General features: G+C 40.7%; 1 protein-coding gene across 1 annotated transcript; it reads right to left on the bottom strand.

Moving 5' to 3' along the window:
- Positions 1-12,563: 12,563 nt before the first annotated feature.
- On the bottom strand, positions 12,564-24,683 carry LOC115433253 (sodium-dependent phosphate transport protein 2A-like). Its single transcript, XM_030154562.1, has 12 exons — positions 24,581-24,683; positions 24,239-24,382; positions 24,031-24,142; positions 23,759-23,954; positions 19,167-19,262; positions 19,000-19,051; positions 18,628-18,795; positions 16,063-16,179; positions 15,616-15,740; positions 14,011-14,123; positions 13,634-13,917; positions 12,564-12,945 (listed from the first exon to the last, which is right to left on the bottom strand). The coding sequence occupies exons 1-12, from the start codon at positions 24,681-24,683 to the stop codon at positions 12,671-12,673; spliced, it is 1,785 nt and encodes a 594-aa protein (XP_030010422.1). The 3' UTR covers positions 12,564-12,670.
- Between the last annotated feature and the right edge of the window lie 1,636 nt (positions 24,684-26,319).

The raw sequence follows: 26,319 nt of genomic DNA, 5'->3' as shown, positions 1-26,319 counted from the left end.
TGTCCAGGGAACCCCAACTGCCCGGAGCGGAGGGCCCCTCTCCCGCCCTCTTCCTCCGACTGACAGACCCTCCAGACTGCCCCCGCTGTCTCGAGTGGCATCCCCCTGCCCTCCGGCTGTACAGGGACCTCCACCTAGCCAGAGTGTAGGGCCCCTCCCCAGCCCTCCGCCTCTGGCTGTCCGGGGACCCTCGACTGGCCGGAGAAGAGGGTTACCCCCCCGCCCTCCAAATCCAACTGCCCGGAGGGGAGTGGCAAACCCCTGCCCTACACGATCAGATACCCGGCCCTCCTGACTGCCCCCAGTGCCCCGACTGTCCCAAATGGGTGGCTACCACCCTCCACGTCCTATCTTGCGTGGATGGGAACCCCCCTGCCCTCCTGTGCCTGTCCGACTGTCTCGACTGCCCGGACTGTTCACAGTGCCCAGAGACGGTCGGGCAACGTGCTGCCCTCCACGTTTGATGATTCAGAGTGGAGTGGCAGCCCCTCTGCATCCGACTCTCTGGCGGGGAGTAGCAGCACCCTGCCCTCCGAGTCCATGTACCCGGAGGGGAGTGGCACCCCCTCGCCCTCCGCCATTGGCTGTCCGACTGGCCCGACTGCCCCGACTGCCCCCAGTGCCCCGACTGGCCAGTTTTTAAGCAGAGGCGGAGAGCAGGGGGGTTGCCCTCAACTAGCCGGACCGGAGGGCCAAACCCCCCCCCGCCCTCCGCTTCCGGTTGTCTGGGGAACCCCTCTCTCACCTCTCTCTCCATCTCTACCTCTCTGTCTTCCCCCCCTCTCTATGTCTCTCCCTCTCTTTCTCTCTCCCTCTCTCCCTCTCTCCCACTTGCTCTCTCTCTCTCCTCTCTCTCCCTCTCTTTCTCTCTCTCAGCCCTCACTCTTTCTCTGTCTCTCCCTCTCACTTTCTGTCCCTCTCCCCCTCTCTCCCTCTCTCTCTGACCTCTCCCTCTCTGTCTCTCCCTTGCCCCCCAAACCCCCTCCCCACTCTGCCCCCCCTTTCTCTGTCTCTCCCTCTCACTCTGTCTCTCCTCTCTCTCCCTCTCTCCCTCCCTCCTTCTCTCTCTTTCTCTCTCCTCTCTCTCCCTCTCTTTCTCTCTCTCATCTCTCTCTCTCTCTCTCTCTCTCTTTCTTCCCCCCACTCTTTCTTTGTCTCTCTCTCTTTTCTCTTTCTGTCCCTCTCCCCCTCTCTCTTCTTCTCTCTCTCTGACCCCCTCTGTCTCTCCCTGTCTCTCTCTCTTCCTCTCACTCTTTCTCTCCTCTCACTCTCCCTCCCTTCCTCTCCTTCTCGCCCCCCTTCCTTCCTCTCTCTCTTTCTCTCTCCTCTCTCTCCCTCTCTTTCTTTCTCTCCATCTCTCTCTCTTTCTCTCCCCCTCATTCTTTCTCTGTCTCTTCCTCTCTCTTTCTGTCCCTCTCCCCCTCTCTTTTCCTCCCTCTCTCTCTCTGTCTTCCCCCCCTCTATGTCTCTCCCTCTCTCTCACTCACTCTTTCTCTCTCCTCTCTCTCCCTCTCTCTCTCTTCCTCCCTCTCTCTCTCCTCTCTCCCCTCTCTCTCCCTCTCTTTCTCTCTCTCAGCCCTCACTCTTTCTCTGTCTCTCCCTCTCTCTCTCCATCTCTACCTCTCTGTCTCCTCCCCTCTATGTCTCTCCCTCTCTTTCTCTCTCCCTCTCTCTCTCTCTCCCTCTCTCTCTCTTCCTCCCTCTCTCCCCTCTCTCTCCCTCTCTTTCTCTTTTTCTCTCAGCCCTCACTCTTTCTCTGTCTCTCTCTCTGACCTCTCCCTCTCTCTCTGTCTCTCCCTTGCACCCCCAACCCCAACCCCCTCCCCACTCTGCCCCCCCCCCTCACTCTATTTCTCCTCTCTCTCCCTCCTTCTCTTTCTTTCTCTCTCCTCTCTTTCTCTCTCTCATCTCTCTCTCTCTCTTTCTTCCCCCCTACTCTTTCTCTGTCTCTCTCTCCCTCCCTTCCTCTCCTTCTCGCCCCCCCTTCCTCCCTCTCTCTCTTTCTCTCTCCTCTCAGTCCCTCTCTTTCTCTGTCTCTCCCTCTCTCTTTCTGTCCCTCTCCCCCTCTCTCTTCCTCCCTCTCTCTCTCTGACCCCCCCTCCTGTCTCTCCCTGTCGCTCTCTCTGTCTCTCTCTCTCCTTCTCTGCCCCCCCCCCCAACTGGTCACGGCAGACGACCATCCTCCAGGAGTCTGGGTCTGCTCGAGGTTTTTCTTCCACATAAAAGGGAGTTTTTTTATCTCGCCACAGTCACACAAAGTGTTTGCTCCTGGAGGATTCTGTTGGGTTTCTGTAAATTGGCTTCAGAGTCTGGTTTAGACCAGCTCAAAATTTAAAGTGATTTGATCTGATTTGGTTTGATTGGAACTGATTTGGCATAAAGCTGTGGGAGACTTTCGTCACCAATTTTTCATCAAATCTGTCAAACCCCAGTCATATCCTCAGTATCACGAATCTGTACGTCTTCCTGTGATTAGTCACTTGAATCTCTTGCATCATGGTGAACAATTTTGAAGTGCCATCCACCATAAACAAACCATTTGTTTACAATCAGAGCCGGGAGGTAACTCGGGCATCTTTGGAATTTTGTCGCCACGTGCATTGTGGGAAGCGAAGGTTCGTGCATCCGCCTAGCAGCGGCAGCGGCCGTCCAACCGCTGAAACGCAGAAACGGCTGGAGGGAAGCGGAGCATTTGGAGCTCCGCCTGGCAGCGGCAGCTGCAACAAACACGACGTGGAAATGGTTTGAGCTCCGTTTCCCTCCAGCCAAACCTTCACTTCCCACAATGCACGTCACAACAAAATTCCAAAGATGCCCGAGATACCTCCTGCCTCTGAATGTAAACAAATGGTTTGTTAATGGTGGATGGCACTTTGAAATTGTTCCCCTTGATGCAAGAGATTCGGGTGACTAATCACAGAAAGACTTACGGATTCGTGATACTGAGGATGTGACTGGGGTTTGACAGACTTGATGAAAAACTGGTGATGAAATTCTCCCGTACCTTTAACCTTTGGTTTTTATTAAATAAGTTTAAAAAAAAACAAAAAACAAAAAAAACCTCCCCCTTGAACTGCCACCTTACCGTGGTGGGGGAGTTTGAGCGCCCGAATGATCCCAGGAGCTATGTTGTCAGGGGCTTTATGCCCCTGGTAGGGTCTCCCATGGCAAACAGGTCCTGGGTGACGGGCCAGACTAAGAGCAGTTCAAAAGCCCCTATGAAGAATCAAGAACAAAGGACTGTGACGTCGCCCGGCATGGGCCCCACCCAGGATGAAAAACTGTAGTCTAAAAAGTCACTTTGAAAAGTACAATGTCTCTGTAAGAAGTAGAATAACAGACTAAGTATAAAGTTATATGTGGGAATAAGGCCATTATTATTTGATTTGTTTTTCTTTATCCCTTATTTGCATGTTTAGTGTGATTGCTCTTATTATTTTTGCTCTGATTTATTCCATTGCATGTGTTTAGTTTGTTGTCCTTTTTTTGTTGTGTAAAATCTGTGTTCCAGTTCATAAGTGAAGTGGAGGCCACACCCACTACCTGGGAGTGAATGAAGGAGAGACTGGACAACTGGTTAAACACACCTGCTGCCAATTAATGCAGCAGTGTGGAAATGAAAGAGGGGCACACAAAGGAATAAAAAGACCACAGAAGGAGACACCCAGAGAGCTGTGGACGACGGGCAGAGCTGTGGATGCAGTCAGGGCCAGACGGAGCTCGAGTGGAGACACGAGCACAGGAAATACAAAAGATAGACAGGATCGAGGCACGGACCGGGGAACAGGAGCCCGCGGCAGCGACGAGCAGGAGGCCATCGGTATAAGCTTCTGGATCGACTGACGCAGAAGATGGAGAGCCTCATCCCCTGCCTAAGATAAGACTGATCTCCAGTTTTAACCTCCGTGTAGCCTGCTATGTTTTTCTTAGGAACGTTTGAAGTATTTTAGTTAGTTCTGCCTCCTTTAAATTTTTAGGGTTTTATAGCATTTTTATCTTTTTATGTGATACATTTTATTGTAAACTTTTATTCTCTTGGTTTTAATTCACTGCTCACCCCTTGCTATTGAACTTGTGGTTTAAAGTCCGTCCTAGTCCCTCTACTAGGTGGTATTGTCAGCATTTTTAACAATTTTAATCAGTTTTGATATTCTTTTAATTCACCACTCGGCCACATATATACAATGGAAATACTCAAAGAACTCAAAAACATATGGTATGTGCTTTGTTCTGTTACAGTTATGCTGTCATTATGTATGATAATACTTTGTTCTGTTTCACTACTGATGCTTTTACAAAACAGAAAACTTGACTCATTTGTGGAAGCAACCAAACTGAAAAGCTTAACTGAGTTATTCCAACAAATTATTTGTTTTTAGTTTGTGGTATAACTTCAACAGATGTTTCACTGAAATTCAAGAAATTGTGAACCAAAGAAAAGAAATATCTGTGAAAAATCCATCACTGACACATAACAACTAAGCATTGGCAAGATGAGCAACTCAAAGATATAATCTATTTAATATACTTTAAAAGCATGCAGTAGATTTGTTAAATAGTAAATTTTAGGTTTATTTTGCTTTTCATTATGTTGAAGTCCTTTGAACTCCTTTCTCTACTGCCTGGTAGTTCACTCTGCAGTGGTGCATCATATTCTGTAAGGCCTCTGCATTTCACATAAGTCAATATTTACAAACTCTTCCAGAGAACACTATTCTACTATTTGAATTATAAAGGACGTCATTTATCATATCATTGTTATTTGCACTATTTCACTCTGATCATTTGTAACCCATTTTGGATCCTTTACTATAAACTGTCGGCTATAATAAAAAAGGCCAAATGCACACATTTTGTAGTTATTTCCATATACATTTTCTTTAAAGTATGGATATTTTTACCAGAGGCAGGTGCCCATATCCATAAAGCATTCCATATTTTCATATTTAACTCTTTGCAGTTGTAAAAATATCAGATATTTGTTTCAATCACTCTCAACCAGTCAAGTTAAGACTAGTTAAGGTTTACCAGTGACATTGTAGATGAACTGGTTAAAGCAATAAATTATGTGATATATTTATAACACTGTAATAAACAAATATAAGAAAAGTTGATTGTAATAGAAGTAAATGTTAAAGTCTATTATAAGTGCTTATAAATGTCTAATAATCCAACAATAAATATGTTTATGGTGCTATATTCACACTTTTATAGTCTCCTGAACACCTAAGCCTGTTAATAAGTATCTTATAAGGACTAATAATGGTCTGATTACTTAATAACGAAAAGTGAATTAAATCACCTTGACTTAAAGTGTTACAACTTGTTGTGCCGATCTGCAGAAGATACAAAAGGCTTTTTCCTTCATTGCATTAGTTTGTGATTATCTATTTCATATGTGATTCATGCAGGAGAAAGGCATCTCCTAAAGCTGCACAGCCATTGGACTTTGAAATTTACTATATTGATCTCTAATAATTTATTTTAAGCTTCATGATAATAATAACCTACTATATATAAATAATTTTTGGAGGAATGATGAATGATAGTCATGCATTGTATTATGTAGTTTAATTCGTACAAACATCTGTAATATATTTTGCATTCATCCATTGGAGCATTTTGAATCATTCTTAAAAACATAAAACCTATATTTCATGATTATCAAATACTTTTAATATTTGCAGATGCAAAAAAAAAAAAAAAACATCAGTGTTTATCTGTACCAACATGTATGAACAAACAGTAAAAGGACATGTCTTTATACTTTACTTTATACCGAGTTAAAAGCTGCATCTTTATGAAATGTTTGAAGAAATGTGACAGAATCAGTTGTGGTGAGGTTGTGCACAGGGTATAAACCTGATAAAGCATTGAGTAGGATAAATATTTTTGCATTGCCACTCTTTTTCTTTTTACTTTCCTAGATATGGGCATCAGTCCTTGGTGTGTTTTGTATTTCAGTATACACAGTCTATTGACTCTTAGTTGTTTTCTTGGCATTTGAAGGATGTTGACATCCTCTGTTTGTTCACAGGGCCTGAAAGTGTCTAAAGATCCAAGGCTCCCCCTTTTAAATTGTACTGTCACGTTGTGTTGTGTTGTATGTCTGTGTGTGTGCTGTCTTGGAAGAAAGACACACACACACACACACACACACACACAATTATACATGGTGTTGTGTGGTATTTGCTTTCTCCTCTTTTAACACCAGCCCATAAACAGTTTACTGAGAGCCCTCCCTTCTGCTTTCATCAGCATATCACTTTGAGGTCCTATTACGCAAATTCATTCACAGTTCTATAAACCATATGTAAATGGAAAACACAAGCATGTCCAGACCTAATTACAGTCATAAATATGATCAACAGCGCTTTGATAATCCTGAGTAAGTGAAGTTTTCCTGTTCTGTGCTGTTTGTCCAGATTCTTTCTATTCGTCAGTGTGATTCACCAGCCAAGATGAGTCAAATTGCCAAAATTTTAGAGGTCAATGTCGGTAAATTTACATGAAGCGTCGATAATTGCGCTCTGTGTTCCAACCATCTTTTCAGGACGCTCAAAGTAGTCTTTAAATACAGATAAAATGACCGACATCTCACGTCCTGCAAGTTAACTGAGCATACATGATGGAATTCCCATGCAGTTTCATTTAATCTCAGTGCATCTACTGCACCTTAAATGATGTAGAGATCAGCCAGAAACAAAATCTACCTAAATTTCCATATAAAATATTTATACTTGAAAGCAGTGAGTGAAAAAACCAACACATCAAGCAGCAGTGAACGGAGATGCAGAACCAAATTTAAAGACCAAATGGAGCCAATGGATCCCATAAGCTACTGGATGCCCAACAACATTAATAATAAATATAGCCACGTATGCAGTCATTAGTGGGGTCCAAGCCTGTGGAGGAACACTTTGACACAGGGAATATAAAACTGATTCATCATTGTGGATAAGAGCAGATAGACCTGCAGCATCTGCCTCTGAAAAGGCATCTAACAAACTTCCTCTGAAACACTGTCAGTTTGGGTAAAAGCTACTGAGTGAAACTGAATGTTCCTGTGCACCTTTAAGCCCTCATCAAATCTGTTAAGTTTGATAAAGCGTTAATGATTTATGCATTTCTTCTATTTGGCAGTGATTTAACCTTAATCTCAGTATTAAATAATGTAACACAACTCTGAGATATGATGTAAACTGTTGAAATAAGAAAAATACAATTGTAAAAAGCAGTTCAGAGCCAAATGTCCATTAGACCACACTCTGCAACAGTGCTTCTCAAACTATTTACGGTGGAGTACCCCCTGAAATATATTTTTTAGTCAAGTACCCCAACTCCACCTTCAGCATTTTTATGCTAAAGGTGTCTGTTTTTATTTTCAAAACTTTGTAAACAAACAAACAGCATATATTTAACTTTAATATATTAAACACAACAAATTTTGTGTGAAAAATAAAAGCTGCAAAGTGCCCTCTTTCATTGATAAGAAAAATAAATAAATTGGTCATTAATGAATAAATTAACCTTTCATCAACAAAATTAAACTCAAATTAACTTATCTTGAATAATATAAAATAGAAATATTCTTAAAATGTTACCAAATCTTAAACAAGATGACTGACAATAATAATGTAAAAAATAAAAACATTGAAATGAAATACAGTGTCAGGAGTGTCTATTATATTCTATGAATGTATTAATTGTGTTTTATATTTCAGCATTAATTCTTAATATTATCCTGCCCCCGAAGGGGAGGCAAGGGGTATTGTTTTTGGTTCAGTTTGTTTGTTTGTTTGTTAACACTCTAACAGCAAAAGTATTGGTTGAATTCATACCAAATTTGGTTTATAGATTGTCAGTGAGACAGTATAGATGTGATTACATTTTGGGAAAAGTAGGTCTAAGTTCAAATTTTTATTAATTTTTTTTTTTTAATAATTTTTTCTTCTCCCATTTACTTATAATTAAATTTCAAATGTGTGTAAAAACATCAATTTTGTTTCAGTTTACTTCAAACTTGGCACATATATAGAGACAATTGATATGCTGACATCAGCACACACACAGACATCATGACATCAGCTGGATCGATGCCAAAATAAGCTACAATATGTGTGAGGGGCGGGGTTTGTTCTGCCTGGCACCACCTGTTTCTTTTGTATTCAGTACATGATGACTTATTTAATACATTTTTCCCCCTGGGCTTCTTCCAAGTATCCCTGGGGGTACGACTACCCCCATTTGACAAAGACTGCACTAGAACACTTTTGACAGTTGGAGCAAAGGCAACTAAGGAAAACTCTTTGTTTCTTCCGTTTGCATGTTTACCAAATGTTACACACTAAGTCTCAACTGACATACGTCCATACCTGCACAAATTATTGTGAGTCCATTCACCCCGTCTCTATTAGAAGAAAATGCAATGCCCTGTAGGTACACAGATATCCACGCAAAATGGTTTAAAAAATGTTGAGTGTGCAACACTGGACACGTCTCACCCTCAAAGATCACCATCTGGGCTACGTAGTACAAAACATCTGAAACTGCAAAGGTGGAAGGTGGGATCCCATCAGCAGCCACTCTGCACAAAATCACTTCATCTGAAAACATTTTGTATAATATTATGGACATAAAAGTAAAATTAATAATAATAATAATAGTTTATTTGTAAAGCGCTTTCAATCAAGGTGCTGCACAGATATAAAATCAATCACAATAAAACATAAAAACTAAAAACATTAACAGTAAAAACAAATCAAGACATGTAACACAGAGTAAACAAGTGGGTCTGTTACTGAACAGATTGGTTGCAAATGGAAAGTTAACCCATAAAGACCAAAAGCATCTACTGATCTAAACTGTTTAATACCTGTTGACCCACTAATCCTATCAATACTTATAAATAATTGGTGTAAAATACAGTTATTCATCTTTTCGTGGTCATCAGATATGACCCATTTGGACGTTCAGAGGCTCCGTAGTGAACATAGAAACACCATCATCTTCTGCATTGATTCACTAGTAAAACCCATGGAGTTTGATGAATGACAGTGGATGGAGACACTTGGTTTATGTTCAGTTAATGATATCTTTTTTTGTTATTTACATTTTTATTGGTTTTAACCTCTTTTCAGTCAGTGACAAAAAGGAAAAGACAAAATGAATCTGAGTCTGATCTTTGCTGAAAAAGTCACTTTTTCTTCAGTTTTCTCTGTTTTGACATGATAACCTTTAAATTTACTGAGTTTTCATGAACATCTAAATTAAATATAGAAATATACATGATTTACAATGAAAAATGCAAAATACAGGGGAAAATCTAATAATAAATGATGATAAATTGCTTAAGAAAGGTTGAATCAAGAGAAAAATTCATTTGGGAACCAACACAAAAGTAGTTCTGGGTCTTTATGGGTTCAGTTCAATAGCAGATAATCCACTGCTCTGCTGATTAACCACTAAAAAGCAGTAAAAAAGCTCTCATCTTTTTGGGTTGTGGTATGTACATACTGATTTCAGACAATGCTAAACTGTTGAAAGCCAGTGCAGTTTAGTTTATATACCAGGGGTCAGCAACCCTGGTCCTAGAGAGCCACTATCCTGCATGTTTTAGATGTATCCCTCTTGCAACACACCTGAAATAAATGATAAGCCTATCATCAAGCTCTGCAGAAGCCTGATAATGACCAGCAGGTGTGCTGGAAGAGGGAAGCATCTAAAAACATGCAGGATAGTGGCTCTCTAGGACCAGGGTTGCTGACCCCTAATATATACCAATGGAATTCAACTTGAAACAGTGTTAGTCTTTCAGGAATACCTAATGTGTAAAACTGCATTAGGGGTTTTTGTGAGAGAAGTGACAAAACATTAGCCTCTTGGCACAATTGCCTATGTCAAACACTATATGGACAAAAGTACTGGGACACGTTGAATTCAGGCGTTTCTTTTCCAACAGGGGTCTGGGATACAAAACAATAATGACAAACGTCAAAATAGACCTTTAAAGAACATTAACCCATAAAGATCCAAACATCCACCAGTGACCAAAAGCAAAACAAAAACCCCTGACCCTAACCCTCACTCCACAAATGAGTCTTTATTACCCAGATCCTGATTAGCATAACTGGGGTAACCTAAGAGTGCTAACAACCAGTTGTCTAATTAGGTGGTAAATACGGTTATTTAATAATAAATAGTTTTATCTAGTTTGTCCTCTATACTTTCACGTGTTTTTATATTAAAATGAATTTTATGATTAGAGGGGGTTCTTAACATCATTATTAGTCAACATATTTATTCCAGAAATGTTACCAGCATGATATATTCCAAAAAATAAATTATCTCTTCCTTTGATCCACAGATCCAGATTAATAAAAATTATATATATATATATATATATATATATATATATATATACTCACATAATTAAATAAATAAATATCCTGTTCATTTTCCACATATAAATAATTATTAATATAATAGACAAACCACCTATGTTATTAAAGAAATTCTACAAACTAACAGAAACACAGTTAATATTAAAATGACACACTCCAGGGTCTGATCATCCCTGGCAGAGCCTTCCTTGGATGAGGGTGTCTAGTGATAATGGCTGAAACACCCCATGACTCCAGGGTCCACTACTGATGATGTGTCCTTAACATCAACAACAATATGAAAAATTAACAACCAGAGTTGGATCAATGACAGTGGATGGAGACATTTGGTTTATGTTCAGTTCATGATATATTTGCTGAAAAAGTTACTTTTTCTATAGTTTCCTCTGTTTTGATATGATAACCTTGGAATTTACTCTGTGCTTTAATGAACATCTACATGTTCAATGAATTAAATATAGGAAAATACTTGATTTTCAGACCTGTTCCAGACCTTCATCAGCACCGTGGTCAGGGGCACTGACAGGAGATTTAATATATATGTGTATGTACCTGTTAACAAAAACAGGTAGATCTACATGTAAACCAATATGTTTTGGTAAACCCTGAAATTGTCCTTTACTTTCTTACTAAGTTCATACTAAGATGCAGACATTCTCAAAGTGATAAGTCAAGGTAAAGTTCAACTCTTGAAGTTGTAAGACTCTATGTAGTATTAAATATTTTCTGGTTGAATGTAGGGATCTTTGGCTCTACCTTGTGGTCAAATATTTCAGGGATTGCGGCTTGTCTCAACTGGAAAGTAAAGGTGACCCTAATTATTATTGATGGATCTGTATAACGCCCTGTCCACATTAATAAGGCCATTTTCTTAATCTGGTACACCCCCTGTTTAAAAAAATCTCATCTCATCTCGATAAATATTTTATAGTAAACATTTGTGTTTTATCTCTAGGGTTATTTTTGTTTTCCTTGTTGTCTTGGCTTACAAAATATTTCAGAGTTTGTTTCAAGCTTTTGTGTTGATTTTTTTTATTTTTATTTTTTATCAGTCTTTGTATAATATTTGCCATGTTCTGACCATCAATAACCATTTAAAATCAAAGATCTGGTTAAATCAACTCACACTCACGAAACAAAAACAGCCTTTAAACTCGAGAAATATTTATTTGATATTTGTCACTATAATCATTGACAACAACTGACATGAATATTTTTTATCATGATATTTCAGATCAACAGCTAGTACCCACTAAACACAGAACATAAATATGACGACTTGTTTCTGGTGGACTGTAGAGTCAGATACACACTAATTTAACTTCTCTTTGGAAGACATTTAGTGTCCATCTCCATTTTTGTGACCTAAATCGTTTACTTGGGAATGAGACATAAACGTAGATTAAAAGCTTTTCTTTTCTCCCATAATATCCTAGGGACACTTTTAGACCTAGTTGTGTCCTTTCTTCATCAGGAGCATGTACAAGCATGCTTTTTGAGTATATGACAAAATGAAAAGGGAAAAAGAAAAACTTCCATTTATAAAATCAGTATAAAGAAGTCAGAGAAGTCAATTAAACCCAACATGAATGTGGTTCACTTAACCCTGAAAGTGTCATTTTTTTCTCCTTACTATATGGAGATCAGTATGAGTAACAGTGAAAGCATAAAACTGCAGACATACTCTATGTACATGCTCCGTGTTGTGGTCAAATACATTTTTAAAGACTTTTTTTTGTAATTTCTACATGCTTTCATTCATGGTGAGAAGATACCATGAACATGTGCAAACTATCATAACACACTGTAAATAACACCTAAGTACATAGTATTTCATTTTCAGGCTAAAGTTGACTGTTGCATGTCAGTCTTCTGTTCACTCATTCATACACAGCAGGAAATATTGGCCTGTATTTTAACTCCACAAGACAAGTATTTTTGTTTCCTGTTTCTTATGCATGTTGTTGCAGTTCAACTTATTATCCACACAACACCAAGGCTCAGAACATCCTAGAAGTTTTTTAATTGTTTGTATTTATGCACAACATACCTAGTGCAGAGTCCTCCTGAGTAGTTGTGTAAAGAAAGTGATTCCGTTAATCTTTATCTCTTTGGTGGAAAGAAACTAGCATTCTATTTATTAACTATGAGTAAGGCATAATCGTCTGAAAGGGAAAAATGTATGTCGGTGGATGGTCTGTTATCAATGCAGCTGTGGAAAACTGTAGATTAATACGTATTACAGTGCATTTAAAGGGTTAACAGCACTACAACCAAGTGCTCAGTGTACTGCTTCGGTTTGCATTTATTTTTATGTTCTGCACATCATTTTCTGACGGCATATTTAGAGCCATATTATCTCTCTTAGGATCAATGTTTTCTAATTTGCAATTTTCCTGCTCTTCCTGTGTTTGTTTCTTCCAGCTCATATCAACCCTTACACCTTCGCCACTCGTCTTCCATTTCTGTCTTCCTTTTGTGTCAGGCTCAGAGGTAATGCTGTTTGAGTGTGTCCTTACTGGCCCATCCTTCCCCTTACAACCTGGTACTGAAAAAATAAGGTCAGAGAAAGATTTCCAAAAACCATGACTGGTAAATTTGTTTTGTAAAAAAAAACAAACAAAAAAAACAGAGTAATGTTGTGTAAAATGTATCACATTTCTGTACAGAATTGCTAATATTCAGCATTAGATTAGATTAGATAAAATTAGATTAGACTTTATTGATCAAGGCAAGCATGATCAAGGCATTAACAGAATAAAGTGCCAAAAAAGGTATACCAGCATAAGGATAGTGCAAAAAAACAAGATAAAAGCAATATAAAATAATAATAGTAAAAAAAAAACAACTAAAAAAAACTATGCAGACTATATATATATATTTACAACAGAGGGGAAACTGCAAAAGGTCAGACAGTACACATTGGACACCAACAGGACAGGGTTAGACAGGGTCTAAATATCCAGGGTCTAAATATGTCTATAGTCTATAGAGTTTTATTACTTACTACAACTATGATTGTCTTTTTATTTTTTATGTTGTTTGTCTTTTGCAGTCTTTATGCATGCACATTTTTCTAGCACTTTATTCTGTTGCTGCCTTGATCCTGTGAATTTCCCCATTGTGGGATCAATAAAGTCTTATAAAGGCTCATCTAATCTTAAAATATGAGGTAACAATGAAGTTAAAAGACTGTTGAGTGAAAATCTTCATTGAATAAATATAGTCACCTCTCTTTTGTCTGCACCGTAAGGTCACTGAGGTAATGAAGTCATCCAGGGGTTGCAGCGAGGTCATCCAGGCAGGCAGAAAGTTCCAGTTCTGCAGTCTGACCGGTAAACACTGAGGTCTCCGTGCCTGGAGCACATTCACCGCCACGACAGATATGATCAGCGTAATGAAAGGTACTCCAACCCCAGTCATCACCTTCCAGCCGGCCATGGAGAGGGCGAACACCACAGATGGAAACAGAAGGAAGCAGAGGAGGAGGTAGAGCACAGCAAACCAGCGGTACCTGTGGTAACAGGTTACATTCCTTTATTCAGGTTTTTGTGTTTTCATGATTCCAATAATTTGAGGTCATATCTTTAAACGTTTGTTTGTTCACCTGGCGGTACAGTTGCCCAGGGTGCAAGCCATTCGGATGGGTAAGCGAGTTGCTGGTAAGGGATACCATAGCAGGATGCCAAATAGGTTGAAGAAAAAATGACATAAAGCAACCTGAAGGAAAAGAGAATGTGAGCTGTTAAGATTTAGCACTCTGGAGTCCTGAGTCACAACCAGTGGCGGCTCATCAATAGAGGGCACTAGAGCACTGCCCCACCTGTTTCACATGAAGAAGATGATAGGAATTGCATAAAATAAATTTACAGAATCATGAATATCTAAATAAATGAGCTCTACATGATACAGCCTGTGAGTGCCGCGTATAATCTGCATTCAAGTGTAGTTTAAAAATGTTTTTGCTTGTTTAGTGAACAGTCAAATGACATGTTTCCTGTTTGGGACACAAAAATCTGCCCCCAAGGCTCTACATTTACCATAATAGACTCTCATTATAAATGCCCCCCCAGTAGGTATTACTACTGCCACCTCCACTAGCAGCTGGATAGCTCAGTGGGTAACACTAATGACTACTATGTGAGTGATCGGGGTTTGAAGAGCGGCAGGAGCAGTACTGATGTCATTCAGCCCATAGGTTAACTTTTTAATGCCATGTGATCTACATGCACTACCTTCACCCCTGGTCTATATGCATTGTCCATACTATCAATGGAAAAAACACTTGTCAGGGACATGCCTGACTTTAACAACAGTCATAGAAAAATGTGTATGTTTGAAGGATAGATGGGTGAAATTTACATATAATAAATAAGTCACTGAAAATACATACTGTGTATTTTATTTTAATTTAATATTTTAAAACTGTGGTGGATATGCTTTGGCATATCCTAGTGGTGATATGTGGTTATAGCGCATCCAAAAACTGGCTTGCATACTGCGCCCCACCAAAAATCCTTTCACCAGCCGCCACTGGTCAGAACTATCTTATATTCACAGACTTGAGTGGTCATCTTAGGTCATCAAGTCACTGTTCTGTGACTAAGACCCTTAATGTTATTCTCAGCCAAAAAAACCAAATCAAAAACCACTCTAGAGAATCCACAGAGCAGTAAAGGTCTGGTTCATTTGCAGTGGTTGTTTTCAAGTAGTGTTCCTCTCACTCTACGTTAATGACGTTTTGTGGCGTTCCATGGAGCTTCGCTTCAGATTCAGTTTCTATTTTCTGGATATTTGTGGCCCCTTGGACATGTCATTCAGCAATATGACATTAGTCAGCAGTGGTTTTGGTGATGATCTATATCTCTATTTGTCTCTATCCTCATGATTTAACCGACTCGCTCTTTTGGCAAACTTGTATAAACGGTCTAAGAGATTGAATTTTCAGATTAACACTGTGGGAAAAAACAAAAGGCTTTAGTTATTGGATCATGTGAAGTAAGCATTATGACCATGATGCATTATGGTCTCTACCCTTTGGAGACACTGAATGCATCATACATCTATCACAGACTGCAGTAAGGCCATTTTAGCTTCATTTATTTTTTATTCCATTGCTTGCCTACAGGTGGACAAAAGAAATTGAAATGCTGCCACAAGATAACTTTCAAGATTTCGAGTTGATGGAACTGGGGAACAGTGTGTGTTGTACCTGTGTGGCAGCTGCTAGCTTATCCCCTGGACTGGCCAATGCTGCCAGTGTGGCTGTTGTAGTGGTTCCAAGGTTGGAGCCCAGTGTTAAGGGATAGGCTCTTTCAATGCTGATTACGCCAATCCCTGAGGTTTCACAGTACCATTAACAACAGATTAACATGTACTTTATCATACAAAGAATGCAGTGGATGTAGTGCAGGAAAAAAAAACATTAACAGAAGACACCGGGCTGACTGGGAGCTGTATTTTAATGAAGAAGGTTAACTATAACTAGGGCTGAATTGCAGAATCAGTTAGGAGGATGTTGACGGTGTTGCTAACCCCAACAAAATATTTAATGCACATAATATGTTGGAATATTAGAAATAATTAGGATAGTTAGTGGAGAAAATTGAGAGGAAAATGTGGTTTTATCAACAATAACATATTATACGTTCAGTATTACCTATGAGTGGAGTGATAGCAGAGGTGAACACCGAACTACTCTGCACCAAAAATGTCATGCCCGCTCCGACTAGAAGAGCCAAATAACCTGCCAGCCACGTGAAAGGATAAGGGAAATCTGCAGGGCAAGAAAAAGGAAATGATTTAACATAGCTGACCTCATACTGTAAATGTATTTAAGTAGTGAAAACCTGCTCTGAATTTTCTGTTTTAAAAGCAGGATACTTGCTTTGGTTGAATTGTTAAGGTAACGCTTAAAGGATACCTGTAGTGAATTTTCATTACTAGCTATTTCAAAAGGTCACGTATGATACAATTGGTTCCATCAGGTAATTTTCATCATAGCCCAGGGGTGGGCAATCCTGGTCCTCGAGGGCCGGTATCCTGCATGTTTTAGATGTTTCCCTCTTCCAACACACCTGGGGTACGTTTCTGGGTTAAATAGTGAACACAGCCGTTTGCGCGCCCCCTCAGCGCAAATAGAGAGCGAACAATCGGTCGGCGAACGCAGAGGCTTAACGAACTCAAAATCCGTTTCTGCGCTCATTTCGTTCGCTAAGCCATCGTTCACTCGCTATTTGCGTTGAAGGGTGTGCTAAACAGGTGAGTTCACTATTTAACCCAGAATGAAGGCCTCCGCTCCCACTGTTTCCAGTCATCTGATCTGACAGCATTATGGTTAGAATGAAGAACTATTATAGGCTATCTGTGACCCCAGATCTGTGACCTCCTCCCTTACCCTCACCTGTCTGGATGGACCTCCTCACCTCATCTGACTATAGATAGACCCCCTCAGCTGTCTGCACCCCCACCCACACACACACACGCACACTCTTAACTGAACTGAATTATTTACACATATATATGGTGTGTCCGGCTGGACGTCTAAGGATAACCCCAGTTATTCCGCACTGGTGACTTTATTAACAGAGCTCTAAATGGTCACTGTTGGTCATAACCACGGCAACAACAGGACAAACAGATTATATAGAAAAACTGAACGCTGTTCCGTTCCTCCACGCGCTCATATCTCATTAGGTACACGCACAGACACACACACACCCACTGGTGTGTGGTACCAGTTCACTGGCATTGCCCCCATACGGTTCTCATTAATTAATTAATTCATTCATTCATTCATTCATTCATTCATCTCTCAAAGTCACACTCACACTTTGTCCTGAACTAATCTATATTTACCTCCACCAAGGAGGTTATGTTTTTGCCGGCGTTGGTCTGTCTGTCTGTCTGTCCGTGTGCAAGATAACTCAAAAAGTTATGGACGGACTTGGATGAAAATTTCAGGAAATGTTGATACTGGCACAAGGAACAAATAATTACATTTTGGTGGTGATGGGAGGTGGGGGGGGACTGATCTGCCTCGGCAGAGGTCTGCACTCCCCGAGTACTTTTCTAGTAATCCATAAATCCATAGAAAATAAAATTCAGTGAGCGGATCAGTTCTCACTCGATAAATTTGTTTTTATTGGTGCAGACTGTCCATGGGAAAAATCTGATATCATTGAAGCTATTGTCAGACTTGTGTTAAAAATCTTCTACAAATGTAAATAATATTTCAAAGGAAATACATGAAAGAAACGAAGTGAAATTAAGCTACAAGAATATATCCTCCTTCTAATGCGGATCTCAGAGGTCTGCGTTAAAATCAGCCCTTTAGCGAGGAACTGGGCGAGCGCACACTTTTAATAAACTCGCCCAGAAACAGGATAGCGCATTTTGTGTTGCGCTAGTTGTTAACGAACAAAGAGCGAGCCCAGAAACGGGATAGCGCAAAATGCGTTAAATAGACGCATTTTGTGTTGCGCTGGGCTTAACGATTTAACGAACTAGTGCAGAAACAGGCCCCTGGTTCACATGATAAGCCTATCATCAAGCTCTGCAGAAGCCTGATAATGACCTTCAGGTGTGCTGGAAGAGGGAAACATCTAAAACATGCAGGATATCGGCCCTCAAGGACCAGGATTACCCACCCCTGTCATAGCCCGTTGTCAAGTACATATGAGTGCTAAGTCACTACTCCATCAGTCAGGTATGGTCAGTGACATGTTGCGTCCTTCATGGGCTGTTCCAGCAGCAGTAGTGACGAAGTCTTGTAGTATTGTCCGATCACATGGGCTGTGATGGACTGGTCACTGACCCCGTGCAGCAGACACCAGTCTAAGATGACACATTACTGACCAGTGCTGGGTCGTGTCTCTTGGACAATGGTGGAGCGGAAAGTTTACAGCTGTACAAACAAGTGTGAACACATGCTTTCCACTCAGTCTTGCTCACTGACTGCTGCTGGTTTACTCGCACTCATCACAGGGAAACAACAATGGTACGTCACTTACATCTGGCAATGGCTGCTCCCCATTGGTTCATAATTTACATAATAAAAAGGTCCAGATTGGTGCATTCATGGCGATGCCTTACTGAATTTGCGCCTCTCTTGCTAATAGGTGATACACAAAGCACAATTAATGTCTTAAGCATGACCAGTACTGGTACCCTTTAAGTTTACATGAAGTGCTAAAACTGTGATGCATCTAGGGTTAACTTGTACCTGTATTAACCACCTTGTTAATAGCATTGGCCACCTGGCCCTTTAGCAGGGAGTTGAGCAGTTTGACCAGCAGTATCAGACAGCTACAGAGCACCAGTAAGGAACAGGCCAAGAGGATCAGACCTATGGCCAGGTCTGACAAAGAGCAGGCCACAAACAGATGGTTACCTGAGCGACAAGACACAGTCATATAATGATAAGGTAAAAAAACTCAGACTAGGTTATAAAGGAAAAAATTGAAGAAAAACAGAGAAATTCATCTAAAGCAGATGTTGGTACGTGATCAAGTAGTTAAATCTAGTGATTGATGCGTAGACGTCAAAAGGAAAATTATTGGAAGAAAGAGAAGTTACTCTGTCACAGATGTCTTACACTTCTCTGTATGTTCTGAAACGTTGTGTGTTCCCCAGGTGGTTTCATTGTCCTGTCAGCAGTCAACACAAACATAAAGACAGTATGTTCAGATACATTTTTACTGAATGAGGACACAGTAACTTGACTATAAAGAGGTTGTACAGTGCATTATATCATACCAGCGCTGTCAGGGGTGCAGTATGACACCACTGCTTAACCAGACTCCTGTTTCTGACAGCCTGGTGTCCTGTAGCAATTGCTGTGATGACTGACTGATCCAGCTACACAACAAGAACAACTTTATTATTTTACTGTTATTATGATGTTGCCGGTGACAGTTTGTTGCTGCCACTGGGTGGTGATAGAAATGTGGAAAGTGAATCTCTTTCCTTTGAAACTGAGGTTCATTAACCCATAAAGACCCAAACCTCCACCAGCGACCAAAGCATCTACAGATCTAAAATGTTGAATAACTTGTGATCTACTAATCCAATCAATACATGTAAATAATTGGTGTAAAATGCAGTTGGTCATCTTTTCATGGTCATCAGATATGACCCATTTGGACGTTTAGAGGCTCCGTAGTTACTGTGGAAACACCATCATCTTCTACAACATTGATTCATCAGTAAAAGACAGACATGCAGATATTTTTAAAAAGACAAGAGCAAGAACAAATAGCAAACAAAACTGTATTTCTGTGAATGGTGTACATTTGTGGAATTGTAGTGAGAAGGAATTAAGAATGATAATAATATTAATAAGTTCAATTCATGCATTCAAAAAAATGTTTAAAGATAAGACAATAAAAAGGTATAGGGAGGATGTGTAAGTGTCGTATAATGCCTATAGTGTATGTATACACATATATGTAAACTGTATTCCTCTTTCTTTTGTATTTCCTTTTCTTGGTAAATTTTTCATTCTCCAAAAGAACCTACTGTTGTTTTTTCTTTTACTCTGCTATTAATTTAAAAAGATTGCTTAATGTAATTAATGTTGATAAAAATTCATAGGGTAGGCCAAATAAGCTTTTAGCTTCAGGCTATTCCTTTTTTGGTCGCAACACCAAGATTGATGTTTTTTGTGTCAGGATCTGGGCCTGTGTGACTCTTTGCTCCTCCCTTGTGGTCATGGTCTGCCTGTGTGACCCTCAGCTCCTCCTTTGTTATAATCATTATCATCATCAGACTCACCTGCTGGCGCTGTGTGGCTGCAGCCAATTACCATTGGCCTATTTAAGGATTAGGTTTGCAGCCATGCAGCGCTGGTCCATTTCTCCTCATTCCTTTCCATAGCCCGGACAATTACCCATTTTCATCCACGGACTCTGACCCCAGGTTTTGTATGTTTTTTTAATGGACTCTGTTTTCTGATTTAGTTTTTGTGTTAGGTTTTTGTTGTGTTGTTTTCAGATTTTGTTAAATAAATTTTTTTTATTTTTTTTCCCTTCAGTTCCGTGCATTTGAGTCCTCTCTTTTCCCCCAGTTGTGACAGAATGGACCAGCCAAACTTGGACTCAGCCGGTACTGAAGGGACCCGTTTTTTCGTATCTCCGTGTTTTAGTTTTTCATCCCTGGTTTCGTTTGTCTTTCCTTAGTTCTCCCCTTGTACCGTCGCTCCGCGCTTCCCTGCCCCATATCCGGCTTTTCTGAGACTTACCTTTGTCCTCAGCTCTGGCGGCTCGGTCTCCTCCGTGCCGGTTGGTTCGGGAGGTCCCGGATCCGTCGGGTGCATACCCCGGTTTGTTCTCCCGGTGTATCTGTCCTCTGTTTGTTTCCTGCCTTGTATTACTGGCGTTCCCATGTCATGTGGGGTCCCGGACCATGTTGAGTCCGGGCTCTCCTCCCGTGTTGTTTTTTCCGGTGCGTTTCTGTCTCTCGTCTGTTTCCTGCCTCGTGTTTCCAGCGTCCTGTTCCATGTGGGGACCTGGGCCTTCGTGGGGTCCGGGTTCTTCTCTTGTGTCTTTTTCTTCGTGTGTCTAATGGTTTCAGTGAAGTTCATTAGTTCTGATCTGTCTGTCCATATTAGTTTGTTTGTTCTGCTTGTTTTATTCGTTCCTCCCTGTCTCTCTCTGTCCGTGTGTGTCTCTTTGTGTGTGTCTCTGTGTGTGTGTCTCTGTGTGTTTCTCTGTGTGTGTGTCTCTGTGTGTTTCTCTGTGTGTGTTTCTCTGTGTGTTTCTCTGAGCGTGTTTCTCTGAGTATTTCTGTGTATTTCTGTGTGTATTTGTCTTTCTGTGTATTTTTCAGTCTGTTTCTTAGTCTGTGTGAATTTCCTAGTTTCTGTGTGTGTGTGTATTTCTCAGTGGGTGCGAATTTTTTTTTTGTCAGTGTGTGTTACTGCAGTCCATGTGCGTTATATGTCCCCCGTGTTTTTTTCAGTCTGTCTTTAGTCTCTTTATTCTCTGTCTGCAGTTTGTCTGCAGTTTCATCGGTTTCTCCATAGTTCAGTTCTTTCCCTGTTTGTCCTTTAGCTCTGTTTCTTGCAGTTCATGTTCTTCAGTTCCATTTTATCGTTCTCTTCAGTTCTGTAGATTGTCCCTCTGTCTGTCCGTGTTTTTATGTCTGTCTGTCCGTGTCTCTCTGCTTGGCCCAGTTCCCTTTTCCTTAGTACTACCTGGAGGCTAGTACGCCGTCTGGTAGTGTCCCCTCCTTGAAGTCCGGTTCTGGCCGCGCAGCGTTTTTTGAGGTCTGATTCAGTTTGTCCGCGCAGCGTTCCTGCAATCTGTTTCTGTCTGTTCGCGCAGCGTTTTTTAAAGCCTGTTCCTGTCTGTTCCTGAAGTCCGGTTCCGTCCGCGCAGCGTTCCTGTTTCCCCGTCTCGGTCTCCCTCTCCGTTCCCCTGTCAGTCCAGTCTCAGAGTCCGTTCCCCTGTCAGTCCAGTCTCAGTCAGCTCGAGTCATGGGTCCAGCCATAGTCCAATTCCAGTCGATGTCTGTAGTCCAGTCAGTGTTCGGTCTGTCTTGTCTCAGTTAGAGTCACTAGTCCAGCCATATTCAGTTCCAGTCAATGTCCTAAGCCCAGCTGGAGTCCTGTCTGCCACAGCCCTGGAGGTCCACGAACCAGGGGATTTTTCTGTCCTGTTTTGGAGGGGTTCTCACGTCCTGGTCGGGAGGTTTCTCCATGATCTGGTCCGGAGGGGCTACATCATCCTGGTTTGGAGGTTTTCCACGTCCTGGTCCGGAGGTCTGTCCTGAGGTGCTTCGGCAGTCTTCCCGGAGGCTCTTCATGCCACTTCACCGGGAGGTGCTTCAGCCTGTTCGCCCTGAGGTTCTGCAGCCAGTCTGCCCGGAGGCTCTTCACGCCGTTTCACCGGGAGGTGCTTCAACCTCTTCGCCCGGAGGCTTTTCACGCCGTTTCACCGGGGGGTGCGTCAGCCTGTTCGGCCCGAGGTTCTTCAGCCAGTCTGCCCGGAGGCTCTTCACGCCATCCCACCGGGAGGTGCTTCAGCCGGTCTCCCTTGTGGTTCTTCATGCCCCTTTTCGCCAGGATCCCCTCTACAATCCAGGATGCCCTGGTCTCCGTGGGGGCTTTTTTTCGTATCTTTGGGGACGTCAGGATGCCGTCCCTTGAGGGGGGGGTCCTGTCAGGATCTGGGCCTGTGTGACTCTTTGCTCCTCCCTTGTGGTCATGGTCTGCCTGTGTGACCCTCAGCTCCTCCTTTGTTATAATCATTATCATCATCAGACTCACCTGCTGGCGCTGCGTGGCTGCAGCCAATTACCATTGGCCTATTTAAGGATTAGGTTTGCAGCCATGCAGCGCTGGTCCATTTCTCCTCATTCCTTTCCATAGCCCGGACAATTACCCATTTTCATCCACGGACTCTGACCCCAGGTTTTGTATGTTTTTTTAATGGACTCTGTTTTCTGATTTAGTTTTTGTGTTAGGTTTTTGTTGTGTTGTTTTCAGATTTTGTTAAATAATTTTTTTTTTCCCCTTCAGTACCGAGCCTTTGAGTCCTTTCTTTTCCCCATCGTGACATTTTGTTTCTTTTTGGGGTTTTTTTATATTATTTTTTCTCCTGTTTTGCTGTCGCATTGGTGTTACATCGATGAACCCGGTACTGTACTGACTGTTGTTTCATGACTAAAATAAACTAACTAACTAAAGCCCATGGAGTTTGATCAATGACAGTGGATGGACACATTTGTTTTTATGTTCAGTTAATGTTATCTTAGCTGAAGAAGTCACTTTTTCTTGAGTTATCTCTGTTTTTGATATAATAACCTTACTTTACTCTGAGCTTTGATGAACATCTACATGAGCAGTAAATTAGAAAAATACATGATTTTCTCCAAAAAAAAAACTCAAAATAAGATAGATAATATTACAATCAATGGTAATAAATCACTTAAGAAAAGTTAAATACAGAGAAAAATTTATTTGGGAACTGCCACAAAAGTAGCATTGGGTCTTTATGGGTTAAATATTTTCTAGTTACGGTCTGGTTATCTAGTCACAAGCCTGATTTAGGAGTTCACTGAGTGTGATATTCTAAATCTTAACTGGGTGTGAAAGGTGCATGTAAAGACAATGACTGCCCTCAATGACCCGGACATTCAGGGTTTTCCTGCATCTATCTGCAGCCTAGAGTAATAATTATGCAAAAACAGTTTAATAAGTTACATTTTAGTAGCAGCCTTCATTCTCTAAATTTCTGTTTGGGGTGTAGTGAAGATGTACGGTGTAAATTTTTAAGGGGGTTATCTTTCACATTCTTAAAGAGCTCATACTCTGCCTTAAGTGAAATATCTACCCTAAAATGAGAATATTGTACCTGGATAATCATTTTTGTGAGGGGCTCAGTGAGGACTTTAAGAAGTCCTGGTGCTTCTTCTCCAGTCTCCAGGTGGATTGCGTTGACTGTTGCCTGTGACAGATGCCTTAACAAACCACTCACAGCTTCCAGAGGGAGAAGCACCAAGACAGACAGCCAGTTAAAACAGTCATGGACTGTAGCTCCAGCAAATGCCCTGAAATAAGCACAACCTCGAAAGATAAACATCATGAACCTGCATAGCTGTGAATATTTATAATACACAACATTACCTTTCAAACTCCTCCCTCTCTCCAGCCTGCATTAGAGCTACTATGGTATTAGTGACTGATGTTCCAATGTTGGAGCCCATGATGATAGGAATAGCTGACTGAACATCTAGCACTTCACAGAAAGACACGGACATGAACGGGTCTTGTAAATGAAAGTGCAGTACATTATTAACATTGTGGATGTAGATTTGTTTATACTTTAACTCACAACCAGAGGACACCAGACTGACTACGATGGAGGTGGAGGTGGAGGAGCTCTGAACTAACACCGTCACCAGTATTCCCACCACTAGTCCAGCCACTGGATTAGACAGGATGGCATTTTTTTGGAAGATGTCCCCTGCTACCCTGCCTGGGAGGAAGATTACCAGAGGAACAAAGTGTTTTTCATGAAGCTCTGCATATATTGTAGTTTTAAACAAAGACAAAAATCAATATAACATTTGATTCCTGATTCCTGTATCGTTTACTGAGCTGAAATGACTCAGATGAATTCAGATGTAGCTTTATGATCAAACTGAAAAATGCTGGTGGTGATAAGGATGCTTACCTCCAGCCAGTTGGAAGGCAGAGCTTAAAACGTCAAGGGAGCACACAAAGATGTACAGAAGTAGAACGAGGAATGGGATTTTAGCAAAAACAAAGAGAAACATTTTCAGTCGCTGTAATCTCAGATACGTTTCCATAGTCCAACCCTGTAGGATAATAAATGTAAGTAAATGTAAATGTAATAAATGTAAGTAACTGAAGAATTCATGTAGCAGAGGTGAATGAAAAGTGGCAACAGTAACATTTTAGGGTATAGTATAGTATAGTATAGTATAGTATAGTATAGTATAGTATAGTATAGTATAGTATACGCTGGGGCAGTAGATCTGGTAGACTGTAATGATGACAGAAGTGCTGGTGATAGTTAGGGTGGTATTCTTGGTGTTATTGTTGTTGTATTTGTGATTATAAAACTAATCATGCCTTCAGCCATGACTCTTTTGTTCTACTACTCTATTTATCTGCTGTGTCACTGTTTTAAAAAAGTATCTCATGTTTTGCTCCACAGAGAATGCAAAGGCTAATGAAAATGTACAGTGAAGGTAACCAAGCACTTAGCAATTATCAGAGGACAGAATTCTATAGAATCCAACAAAACATCCACAGATTGCAGACCCTTACCCCTTTACTTCATTGGATCATACCCACCCTGCTGAGCTGCATTATGTAATGAATTCCCATTATGTAATAAAAGTTCAAAATGTAATAAGAATGTCACGTCATCTTGTAATAAAGCCACATTATGTAACAAAATGACACATTTTGTAATAAACTACCTCAATGCATTATATAGTAATTTTTTTTTACATTATGTAGTAAGTTATTACAATTTGAGAAATTTATTACAAAATGCACTTGACATATTTTTATTTTCAGGAAAATGTAATAACATGGTTCATTACGTAATAACGACACTCAAGTAGATTTTTTTCCCCTCATTAATTGAAGTAGCCCTGCAGATTAGTAGTGGTAATGATAGCCTACCTATTACCATTACATTCACAATTAGTACACACACTCCAACATACACACAAAATAGAAAATGTTGATGTTGAACAATAAATGGCTTTATTTCTAAACAGAACCTTTTTAAGGCAAATTAAAACATTTTGATCAATATAAGGTATCTACGCCAGTTGGAAAAAAAAAAAAAAAACTCAGGAAAGTTTCAAAGCGCCTCCACAATAACAGCATTTGTCTCAATCAAGAACTCTAGAAACACGAACTAACCTTTAGATGGAGAGTCCACTTCTCTAGCTTTTAGTCTCTTTTTATTTGAAAACAATCAGCTTCATATTTTCGGTTTTACAGTTGAATTTATACGCAGCGTTTGTGGAGTGAGAATTAACAAAGCGATCACATGAGCGGCGCGGCGACACATGCTGCAATGTAGATCTTTTTTCACAGTAGGCTATATCCTCTGAATCAGCTGATTTTATAGGCCACAAATCCAAAATGTAAGGAGTCCTGTTAAAATGTTTGCCTTGGTGTTGTGTGGAGACTGTACAGACTCTGCTGCTCAGCACACAGACAGAGCAAGGACAGGTGCAGAGCTGACACAGGCAGCAGAGACTGAGCCCCCCACAGCAGTAGCAGTGGGGGGCTCACTGAGAAACACAATCACAGGAGTCTGATAGTAAAATAAATTAAAACAATTAATAAATAAATATAATAATAATGTAAAAACATTAAATGTGTGTATGTTCCTACAATAAACAGTGGTTTAATTTAAAGTTAAAA

This window comes from Sphaeramia orbicularis, chromosome 14 (assembly GCF_902148855.1).
Source record: "Sphaeramia orbicularis chromosome 14, fSphaOr1.1, whole genome shotgun sequence".
In the NCBI taxonomy this organism is placed as follows: domain Eukaryota; kingdom Metazoa; phylum Chordata; class Actinopteri; order Kurtiformes; family Apogonidae; genus Sphaeramia; species Sphaeramia orbicularis.
The sequence above is the reverse complement of the archived record's forward strand: the minus strand, read 5'-3'. Positions and strand labels throughout refer to the sequence as shown.